General features: G+C 41.6%; 1 protein-coding gene across 2 annotated transcripts in view; it reads left to right on the forward strand.

Moving 5' to 3' along the window:
• Positions 1-202: 202 nt before the first annotated feature.
• Positions 203-12169, forward strand: part of myot (myotilin) — a 35086-nt gene continuing 23119 nt past the window's right edge. For both annotated transcript variants that reach the window (XM_040015876.1, XM_040015877.1), the window contains exons 1-5: positions 203-357; positions 6989-7021; positions 7271-7454; positions 7661-7723; positions 7848-7989. In XM_040015876.1, the coding sequence (XP_039871810.1) occupies positions 7014-7021; positions 7271-7454; positions 7661-7723; positions 7848-7989 (397 nt within the window). In that variant the 5' untranslated portion in view covers positions 203-357; positions 6989-7013. The remainder of the gene's footprint in view (positions 358-6988; positions 7022-7270; positions 7455-7660; positions 7724-7847; positions 7990-12169) is intronic.

Consider the following 12169-nt stretch of genomic DNA (forward strand, 5'->3'; position numbering starts at 1 on the left):
GACTTGAGCTTCCCTATTCTCTTTGACCATTAATTAACACTTCACTCTGCTCTAAATTTGCTCCTTCCGTACCCCTCTAACCGAACCCCACATGGCTTCCTCTCACCCCCCTCTCCTCAGCCTCAGATTCCCCCCTAACCCCATCCCACACCCCAACCTCTTCAACACACACACACACAAGCTCCTGCTTGTGTGTGTCAGCTCACCCAAAGCAGGAGCGTCCAGTAACCAAGCCATGACTGGCAGCCACACAGTCATATAGCAGTTTTGGTTTTAACATTTGGATTTTCTGCTTGTTGGATCAATATATTTGTTGTTATTCTTGGTTTTGTGGCCTGCTGGGGATAAAGCAGACAGGTAAGGATGGGGATATTTTTGCGGAAGTTCACTTCAGATGGGTTAAAGATTGTGTTGAGGATGCAGAGCTGCCCGTTGCTTGTCTAAATTAAGCTAGAAGCATATGACACACAATTACAGCATGGAGGAACTTGTGCAACCCAGCTTGCATTTCAAATCATTAGCTTTTCGGTAGAGACATTCAGAAAGTTTCGCAAAAGTGAAAGTCCAGCATGTGTGGCATGCTTCAAGCCCTGCTCCTTGTCACGATTCAAAGAAAAGAGAAAGCAAAAGTCAAGTTAATCAGATAATCAAATGGTGTAATTCATTTGGTCCATGGCCAATGAGATCCTGATACTGCAGGCAGTACTGGAGTGACTGAGTTTGCAGCCAGAAGGAAGAGGACAGCTGGAATGATCTGTCTAAAGTTATTTATAATTTATATGCTGCGTCATGTGCTATCTAGCTATATTTCATTGACAATAGTTACCTCGACACGCTATTATTCTAACTACCAACCTTTGTAGCTATGTAACTTCCTACCTACATGCTTATCTAATAACCTACCTTTCTACTCGCCTATCCAGCTGTTGATCTACCTACTTACTTTCCCCTGGCTGCCTTCAGCTTCTAGTGACACCACTAAAGATTCTTTGTAGTTACTGTTACAAAACGGCATATATCAAAAGAGAACATCCCAATGCACATCTTTAAATTAGCACAATGATAGTCTTTGAAAAATATATAGGCACACTCAAAGACATTGGTGCAAACTATCCACATAGGATATCCAGTGCAGCAAATGAAGAGGGGAATTTAAAGGGTATAAATAAAAAAAGGAACTGTGTCAGTTACATGTCCTGCAGTGTGAGGCAACATAAGACATACCAGCCAAATTTGAGCTGTGTGTGTGTACAAGCCTGGCATGCCTGTGTGACACTGTGTTCAGCCACTGGGTTCTGGTTGGCCAAAAGAGAGATCAGGTGACCCAGTCTGCGCTAAATTGGTCCTGTGCACAGCCAAGCTGAGGAGGTAGGAGAATTGGAGAGTCATAGGTTGAGGACTAGGACGGTTTCTGGAGTGATGCAACTGAGAAAATTCAAAATGTAATTTCTCTTTGTTATCAGTAGTCCCTTTACAAAGAGTTGGCCTTTGAAATCACCTCTTCACTAAAAAGTTAAGTCACTTATTGATAAATGGCTGAATAAGAAAGAAGAGCATGTGCAAAAAGGGTGTAGCTATTGCAGTATACAGTGTGTTAAGTAGATGAGTTGTACAGGGAGCAACAGGCAGGAATGATTTCCTGTGTCGTTCAGTGGTGATTTTTGGTAATTATTTGGTGTTATCCAACATTGTCTTTATCTTGGACAACATCCGCCTCTCCAACACCACTTTAAGGGAGTCCAGCTCCATCCCCACAACATTACAGACCAACATACCCAACAACTATGTTGGGTATGTTGGTCTGCTCTGACTTTCTGCTCTGAATTCCGCAAAAAATTTCCAACTGGGAATTTCAAATTTCCGAATTCTGACTTATTTTGGAACGCACCAAAACAACCATTGTTACCAATATTAGCATTTAGCTTAAATTACTACTGTATCTGAACAGTCTCAGAGAAACGCTGGAGTGAACCAAGATTCATGCTGTTAGAGAAGATACAATTTAATTCCTTATCATATCCTGCTGCTATCACAAAACATCATACCATATACAGTATAAACTGACACTAATGCTACATTCACTTACTTAAGAGTCTTCTATCTATTAATTACAAAGATATTTCCTGGAAAGACCCATGTATTAAATATATTTCTTAGTGTACAACAATGAATAGTACTAGATTTATAATTTCAGTTTTTCATAAATAACTAATAATAGCTGTGTGCAGTAGGCATCACGTAATGCTACTTTTATCATTACAGCTGAGTAAAGCAACAGTGTGTGCCTTTTTGTATCTTTTCTCTTTGCTGGTGTGCTCTTGGTCTGGTCACAGAGATGTATGGAAAAAGTTTAACATGATGTTTGTGCATTTTGCTTAGCCTGTTATAAACCTCCTACATTCAGTGGTTAATACATTACTCTAGATTTTTGGAGGGTACTTTTCAAAGCCCACAGGTTTATATAAAGGTTGCTTTGTTAGCTAATTTTAACACGGTCCACTTCATTCTGGATTTCTGCTCTAATGTGCCATTCCTGTCCACAGCTGAGAGCTGCTAGTGGCTGAAAGCTTCATGGTGTTGTGTACAGCAATGAGGGATCTGTTTAAATGAGCAAGGCTGACTGTTTCTTCCTGTTTGTCAGAATCTCCTCGTCGACTGCAGGACAGCTCAGTTTTCTTTGATAACTGTAAATGACACATCTATACATGCTGTTAGTGTATAAAATAGATCATTTATGCTAATAACACAGGTTGGAGGATACGTTTGTGGCACCTGTTAACTATCACCACTTACCGTTTTTAATAGCAAACCAAATGACAAACAGTCATCACCATGACTCATCTCCAAAGGCTGGCTTTCTCCTGTCAGGTGAGAACAGGTGCACTGGAAATGCACTTACTGGAATACTGAACTCAGACAGAGTGCAGCCATCTTTCTCTTTCCCCGTGTTACAGAATCAGTGGGCTCAACATGCTGTTAAAAATACCAGCCATGATTCTTCATTGACACATCAGTGAGCAACACGGAGTCGTGTGCCATACGCATGAGCAAGCCATATTGACAAATTACATGCAAATGTTCAGAGTAGCAGTCTGCAGTAATAGGGACCTACGATTGGTCTAAAGATATGTGATTTTATATATGCATTATACTGTATTAATGCTTCTCACCACACAGACAAATACAACCCTGCAGGCAGGTGTGTGTGGAGATATTTGTGGTAGGACAACGTGATTCTTAGACCATAGATCCAAAAACAGGTTGAAGCTAGAGGCAGAACAGTCAGGGGCTGGTATACTCTCACTTATGACAGGAGCAGAGCAGGCTCGAACGTAAACTCAGGTATAAATGTGTGAGTGGAACAGCAGAAAAAGAAGAATCAATTTGGAAGTTATGGTTTTGTGGTTCTTTGTAGCAGTTTGGTCTGGTCTGCTTTTGTGTGTTTTGTGTTCTTTTAGATTTGGTGTGTCTTTTTGTTCTTCAGATCCTTTGTGTACAGTACAACAATTACTTCAAATGACTTTGAAACAAAAAATGTTCCAGTCACTGTATTCAGAGCTCTGGTGCAGGAGCCCACCGAACTCCTGGCCATGTTTTACTGGGTATGGCTTCAGGGAAACAGGAGGTCTGAGATGGGTAGCATCTTTCCTCTTTGAGGACTGCTAAAGGCCAACTGGCAATAAGCTTCTGGACGATCTAGTGATGATGTTTGCTCTCCTTTGGATTCATGTTTTAACATCTTCTGTCAGTCTGGACGTCCTTTCGTCTCACTTTAAACTTTAGGCACTTAGAAAAACGTAATAATCTGAAGGCATGACAGTCGACATCGGACACCCAGGGAGGGAGGTTGTACTGAGAAGCCTCCAGCAAGTTGCATTATGGGAAATGTAGGGTCTAATACTGCTCAGTCTTCACCTACACTAAAGCAAAAAGGATGCCACTGTCACCCGTGTCTTTAATTTGCCTGTCGTCGGATAATATCAATGTTACATCCTTGTTTGGGACGTCACTGAACTTGGCTGTCACTGCTTGTGTGCCTCTGTCCATCTGTTGCTTGCCAGGTAGTGGATTTGTTGCACTGCATGAATGTGTCCTGTTGTTGCTGCCACAAATTCTGCAGTTATATAAGAGAGACAACTGATACAAAGGGTTTAGCAACAGTTGCTGTTGTATCAGCAGTGGGCTTTAGTACGCGCACACACAGCTGTTTGGAGTGATTATGTGAGGGGAAAACTGGATGTACACACGGATGTCATACATGCCTTAGTTGTTTCTTCTTTCTTAAGCTGTGATCCTCTCATTTAGACAATGTTTAGGCTGTGTTTATTTGACTGCTGTGACCCCATGTAGCACAACTAGTACAAATAGTAACCCAGCTAAGATGTACTGTTAAATAGTAGATTAAATGTATATGACACATAATTCTAGAGTAAAGACTTTTCTTTACCTCTGCGACTTTGACATGGAGACGCTTTGATTTATCACAGCTCAGTCTGTGCAGTGCTTAGGAGGTGACAAAGTTTAATTTAGCCCAGAAACCTGAACCTCAGGCAGCTCCTTCTCTGAAACCAAGACAGACCTCCCAAGGCCGGAAGGCTGAGATCTGAGGGAGTCTTTTGGGTGTATGAGTCTCCTTATGCCTTCAGTTAGCTCAGATATGGCCATGCTGTTGCCAAACAGTGACCTGTTACAAGAGTGATTTGGTGCCCTGTTTGAGGAATCCAGTGTGTGAGCTCATGCGTTTAAGCTTATTTGTTTCCACGTCTAACTTTGAGTCTGCATAAGCGTGCGTGACCATTCATTTGTTTGGGGATGATAAATAGTAATACAAAACATTACTGTGTTTGTATATCACCACCTGAAAGAAACAACAGATCAATAGAAATGCATGTAATCAAGCTTGAATTTAGCTGTATTAAATATAACTGCTGGAGGTTTCTTCCTGTTAAAAGGGAGTTTTTTCTTCCCACTGTTGCCAAGGTCTTCCTCAGAGGGGATTGTCTGATTGTTGGGTTTTCTCTCTAAGGTCTTTACCGTACAATATAATTTGCGTTGAGGCAAATGTGGCTGTAAAATTTAATTCAAGGCAAACAAAGTGTTGTGTGTTAATTAGTTGTGAAATTCTGTTTTGAAGCTTTCAGTTCAGTATTATAAATGAGGGGTGGAAGTGACTGTGAAACGAACAGCTCGTCAGTTACAAAGTAGCTCCGTCCTGCCTTATTATCTGTTTTACCATCATTTGGACAAAACTTCTTCTTGTTGCAGTAAGATAGTTCTCTCCATTCTGGCCATTTGGAAGAATGCAGATATAAGGCACATCTTTTTTATACAGTCTATAAATTAAACCTGTCTAAAGATTCACTAGACGTGAAATCTCATAATTACATAGGCTTTGTGCACGTTCATTGATCCAAACGTGACGTACAGTCCTGCCAAGATGTTGTTTTAATCAACACCCAACTCTGTGTCTTTTTTAAACAGGGGCTCATCCAGCTTTAATCTCAAGCATTTGTCTGAGGCGTTTTCTGGCCAGGGATGCTCTCAGAACTTTTAAGATTTTACTGATACCAGTGCCGACATCAGTTTTGTTTATAGGCCTACACATGTTCAGCATTAATCCAAAAATGTGTTACTTATTTGATGGTTTACACAAAACAGAAAGACAGAAAGGAGGCTTACAATCCAGGAAATAATTATTTGATCTCTGGCTGAATTTTTAAGTCTGCTCACGTACAAGGAAATGAATAGTTTTTAAATTTTATGCTTGTTGCAATTTAATGGAAAGAGACAGGTTATCGATCAAAGACAGAAAGAAGTATTTCATCCCCTAAAATGCAGTCAGAACAAGCTCCCACAGATTGGCTCAATCAACCTACCAGTCGATCAGTTACAGATTCGCTTGATCTCAACTCGTATGTATAAAGCACACCCGTCCACATGATCAGTTTCTTCCATTCCAACCTCTCCATCACCACGGGCAACACCAGAGAGCTGCCCAAGGACGTCAGGGACAAGGCTGTAGACCTGCACAAGGCTGGACTGGACTAAAAGACCATCAGTGTGCTATAATGAATTGAAATCTTGCGATGCAAAGTCACCCTGCTCAAGAAGGCACATATACAGGCCCGTTTTAAGTTTGCCAGTGAACATATAAATGATTCAGTGAAGGGTTGGCAGAAATCAAAAATGTGAGAATGTGTGTGACCCAAAGAACACCATCCCAACACTCCAGCACACCTGTTTGAACCTGTTTTTCTGCTAAGGGTACAGGACAGCTTGACTAACATTAAGCCCCATTAAGAGGTCAATGGATGGAGCAATGAACCATAAAACCAACAGCCAGAACATTGAAGATGGGTCATGGATGGGTCTTCCAGCCTGATACTGACCCAAAACATACCGCCATGTCATGGAGTGGCTGAGCCCGTCTCCAGAGCTCAGTCTGACAGAAAATCTATGGAGGAACGTGAAGCTTTGAGTTGCTGAGCAGCAGCCAAGAAATCTAAAGGATTTAGAGAGTTTCTGTAAAGAGGAGTGGAACAAAATCCGTCCTGAGACGTGTGCAAACCTGCTGAACAACTACATGAAACGCCTCACCACTGTGCTCGCCAGCAAGGGTTTCTAAGCCAAGTATTAAGTCATGTTTATTAAATGAAATGAAACTACCTTCAAATTAGAGACTGTTCACATCTTTGTGAGTAAACTCACAAATTCAGCAGGAGATCACATAATTACTTCCCCACTGCACATGTGACTCGTGTGCAGAAGCAAACAAAAACTGAACCGTGTTTCGAACTGTTGGAAAAAACATTGAATTAATATGATTTAATGGGTTGGAATCTAATTCTTGATTAACATCTTATTAGTGGCTAAAAGTCTGTGCTGGTGCTTTGTAAAATGAAATGTATGTGTTCAGTCATACCTGCAGACACTCATTTCTACAACACTGTAGCACAGCATGTTTGAGAGTGTCCCTTTGTCTTTGCAGGACCTCTGTCACTGCAGCCTGGAACATGGAACAGTAAGTTAGACCTGCACACAAACACACGTTTCCTTTTCATGAACCATAAGTAATACTTGACACAATTTAACCTAATTTTATCCTAAATCTTTACTTTACATTTCTAATGATTGTAAGATGGAGACTTACTTTTTGTCCTTAACAATAAGGAAAGAATCCCCACAGTGTGACTCTGTATACAGACTTATGTCCTCACAACCCGAGGAAGCATCCAAACACAGATTTATTCATTTCATTATTGGTGATTAGAGTCCAGAAGGTGCAGAAGAAGACGAGCACCATGTCTCTGACCATCTCCTCCTCCTCTGCTGCTGCATCCTCCACTCGTGAGCTCTCCTCCTCCTCCTCCACCATCTCCTCCTCCTCCTCCTCCACTCTCCTCGGTCAGAGACACTCCAGCCTGGTGCAGCCGCTGTGTGTCAGCCCTCAGAGGGTAATTACAGCCATTTAAAATGAGTCATTTCACCTCATTAGATAAAACACACGAGTATGTTTCATTATGGGGATAAACTGGTTAAATAGCTAAATGTCATTTTAATGTCCTGTAATGTTGAAAGCAACCTTTTTGTAAATAAAGAAATAGACATGGCAAATGATTTTCAAACAAATTAGGTGATTTATATTATTCCATTTCCCCAGACTCAGAGTCCCATCTACAACCAGCAGCATTCAAGCAGCGCAGTGGCTCCCACATTTGTTAAGGTGAAATAAATGTGCACTCTTGTATTTGTTCATGAAAGTGCACAAAGAAAATCAGAAACCATACTCATATGAACCTGTTGTCATACCTTCTCTTGATCATGGTCATCATTGCTCCCTCTGCCAGTGTCTCCACGACGTGTCTACGGTGAAGGGTCAGCTGGTGGTCCTGGAGTGCAGACTGAGGGGGACTCCGCCCCTGCAGGTTATGTGGTACAGAGAGGATGAGCAAATACTGGACTCCGATGATTTTAGGATACTCCGCAAGAGTGAGTGTTTTCATACTTGCTCTGATTTTCCTAAATCTTGGTTCTAACATGTGCCCTCCATACCATTATAAGAGACAGTAATTAAAACTAGACAGCGGAAATTTCTTCAGAAATTTTGAGTCTGCCCATGCTACTGCCAGGTCAGTTGACAGAAGACATCAGGATCTACATGACTGGAGCAAAGAACTGCTGAGTTTTAAACAGGCTCATCAGTCATCTGCAGTCATCAGTGCACAGCTGTGAGGACCGGTTACTATAGTAACTCCTCTGAGTGGCAGGAGGAGGAGGAGGGGGCGGGTGATGGAATACACACTCTTCTGCACCTTAGGGTCAGACACACAGGGCAAACAGGATTTAAGCTCTGAAACAAATGTTTTCCTAGAGAAAACTATAATTTGTATCGCAAAGATTTCTTCACCATGACCAAAAGCCACTTCCAGTCTACAAAATATTCAATTTTCATATCTGTAGAGTTTATTATATTGATGTGGTGACAGTGTAAAATCTTATGTACGCAAACACGCATTGCAACTTCTTATCTTGTGCGCGTTTTTTATTTTGACAGCGAATGCGCACCTGCGGACCACTTATGTGCAGCCCTGGTTATTTAGCTCGTCATATTGCAGCCACAGAAATTATTTTGTCCACGAAACCATAAAGCTGCACTTTCTTTTTGCCTTATAGTCTGATTTGTCATAACTTTTCCGTTTTGTGGTAAGCTTTTCTTTGGCTGTCACTTCTTCACCCTGACCTGTCTTATTTGGCTCAGCAGAACTAAAATATATATCCTGCTGCTTTTACACACGCACTCACATAACGCTAAGCGATTCTCTGCGCGATCAACCTCTCACATGTTTAAGCTTGCTGCGGGAGAGTTCACTTGTCATGCTTGCATAGTAAGCTAACGATTGATAAGACGATGTCAGAGGAATTGGTGCGCAAATTATCATCACTCACCAATCAGTGCTGTCGCTCTCTATACACAGTTCGCGCGATTGCAAAGTGAAAGCAAAAAAACAAGCGCAAATTCAAACGCGATTTCAATATGTCACATATTGACAGTGGCTCACCGATGCCAATGACATAATTACCCAGCTACATTTCCGAAAGAATGCAAAAGCATTGACATATATTTTTCCTTCCTACGATAGGCCGACGGGCAGCGATTTTGCAAGCCCTGTATCTGATTGAGAAATCACTCATCTTTGGAAAAGAGAGTTTATTACAGAGAAATGACTCTTTCCAAACTAAAAGCTATACTATACGCTTCTTCTGGGCTATATTCTCAGCAGCATATTAAACATATCAGGTCCCCATAAGGAGAATCATGTGCTAACGGCTGTCTAAATGACTCGGGTAAAGTTTGTAGCATGCGTGCTAGTGATGTGCGATACCACTGATTTCCTTTCCGATCCGATACCAAGTAATATTCAGGATGGTATCGACAATACTGATCTGATACAGATACTTTGTACAAAAACGTATTTTATTTATTGTATCTCAAATTATAGCATCATAATGATTACAAGACATCAGATTACTTGTTCTTATCACTTAATAATGCAGAGTTCATCATATAGAAATAAAAAACCTGAAGTTGTGCGCTATTTGCACACCTTGCCTGCCAGCAGCACTAAAGGACTCTGTGAGAGACGTCTGTCTCGCCCTAGCAGCACCTGTCCCTCTCCTCCTCTTCAGTTCGCCTCAACATACACTCGTCATATTCTGTGATATGATTTACTCTGAGGTGTTTGACTAGGTTAGTGATGTTGCCACAACCATACATGCCACAACCATACATGCCAACCCTCCCGATTTTTCCGGGAGAATCTTGAATTTCAGTGCCCCTCTTGAAAATCTCCTGGAGCCACCATTTTTTCCACCCGAACAACAAAATTGAAAAACCATATTGCAGAATTCATAGCGCGGCCCAGCCAATTCCAGTTTCCAACAATGGCGCAAGCTACTTAGTTTTAATATTACTCTTATTTCACTTTCTGGGTTGCAAAAAACTTTTAACATATTTTCAGGTGAGAATGTAGCTGTGTAAACTTCAAATATCTGAGCCGATCGACACATCGTCTTCAAACCCCCGCTGCCTTTCGCTACTCGGGTTAAACATGATATATAAGTCACTTTGATAACCTAAAAATGTTATTGTTTGGCTTTTTTCAGTGTTTTATTTGTTCGTGAGTAAATCGGTTTGGCTGAGATTAAAGTTATTAGATTAGATTAAATTAAATTTAACTTTATTAATCCCTCGGGTGGGTTCCTCCGGGTTTTTACACAGCTCAATAAACGTCAAACAGAAAACTGATTAAACAGAAGTGTGAGACGGTTGAGAGTTTACGCCAGCGCCCGGGTTATATTTTAGATAGCAAGGAGCAGACGGCAGAGTTTCACTCCACCGAGGGAGCTCGTGCCGTATTACCCGGCTTTCTTTAGACCGTGAAGGCCCGGGTCCTGAGGTGGAAGCAGCCTCTGAATTTGGACATCCCCGCTGTTTCCGGCCTGGCCAATAATAATGGTGACATGTAACGTATTTTATCTGATAAATAAACACTGTAAAATGTATTTAACATCCTAAATTACTAAAATATCGATATTTTAATGTGAGAATCGATTCTAGAACATAAATGATTGGTATCGGAGGAATCGATATTTCAGGATCGATCCGCACATCACTAATGCGTGCTTGTTGTTTTTGTCTGCTTCCACTTGTCTTTGCACTAGGATGATGTCGGCGTAAATATGCAGTCATATTCGTTGTGTTCCCACTAGTGCTGTCAGCGTTAATCTCGTTGAAATGACGCTAACGCCACAACAAATCTCCGTTAACGAGATACCGCGGATTGCCCCGTGCGTGGGGCTGGACGGCCAACACATTAACAAGCTAACTGCGCTAACACACTAGTTCCCACCAATTGAGCATTGCGTGGCACATCCAACATACTGTTTTACTTTAGTCCATGACGCGCTTACCTTCAGGGTCATACGTCACATGAAAACCAAAATAGTTCCAAACACCAGATCTGAATGAGGGTGGGGGAGGTTCAATTTGCCATGTTGCAAGAAGAGCTTAACTTCTGTCTCGCTAGCTTGCCCTGCGCTCAGTGAATCTGCGTTCGACTACTCCGCCTAGGCTGCACTGTCGAGCGCAGATCCACTGAGCGCTCAACACAGACAGCATCGTCAGAAGGAAAGTTGATAAAATAAATTAAAATTTTTGTATTGTTCGATACATATGCGTACCGAACCGAAAGCACTGTATCGAACGGTTCAATATCGATACGAGTATCGTTGCACCCCCTAATATGTATATATTAGACATGTAGGCCAAAAGGTTTGAGTAGCAAAGATATTTTTTTTTTATTATTCTCCACACTCTGCTTTTAGAGCAGGTCACATGACATTTCTCCCACTGAAAACACTACGTCCAGATGAACAGATTCAACCTTTTGGAATATAGAATGCAAATGATGGTTGATAAATAGCTGGGTATGGAATATGACCACTGGCTAATTAAGGCCAATTCATAGCCAGTCGCCTCAAGGGACTTTATATTGCATGGTAAAGACCCTACACTGTAAAAGAAAACCCCAACAACAACCCCTATGAGCAAGCACTTGGCGACAGTGGGAAGGAGAAACTCCCTTTTAACAGGAAGAAACCTTCAGAAGAACCAGGCTCAGAAAGGGGCAGTCATTTTCCGCGACCGGTTGGGCATAGACAGCATAAAACATGGACATAGCTTGTTTGTTGGAAACATGAAGCCAATACAGAAGAACCCTAAATGTACATTCGGTCTGAAGTCTACCAGATGGCAACAGCTAGCCTGATGGAAACCTATAGAAATCTATAGGAAAACAGCTTTCTGTCTTGACCCACCCCACCTTAGCACATCTGGTTTTTGCAATCAAGATGGCAACGGTGATAATGCTCATCTTGATGCTACAAAATGGGACTTCAGAGACCAATGGCTGATGTTACTGTAGCTATATCAATGTTTTATACAGTCTATATTCTATACTGTCTATGGGGGTTGAGGGGACAGAGTTGTAGTGGTGTATACAAATGGGAAGTCGAAAGATGTGAGTGGAGAAGAAATGCTCAGTTCCCAAGCAGCCTGAGCCTTACTGTGAACTGTGGGGGTGTCCGTGACTGTTCATGAAATGCTGGG

This window comes from Simochromis diagramma, unplaced genomic scaffold, assembly GCF_900408965.1.
Source record: "Simochromis diagramma unplaced genomic scaffold, fSimDia1.1 OVJJ01000685.1, whole genome shotgun sequence".
In the NCBI taxonomy this organism is placed as follows: Eukaryota; Metazoa; Chordata; class Actinopteri; order Cichliformes; family Cichlidae; genus Simochromis; species Simochromis diagramma.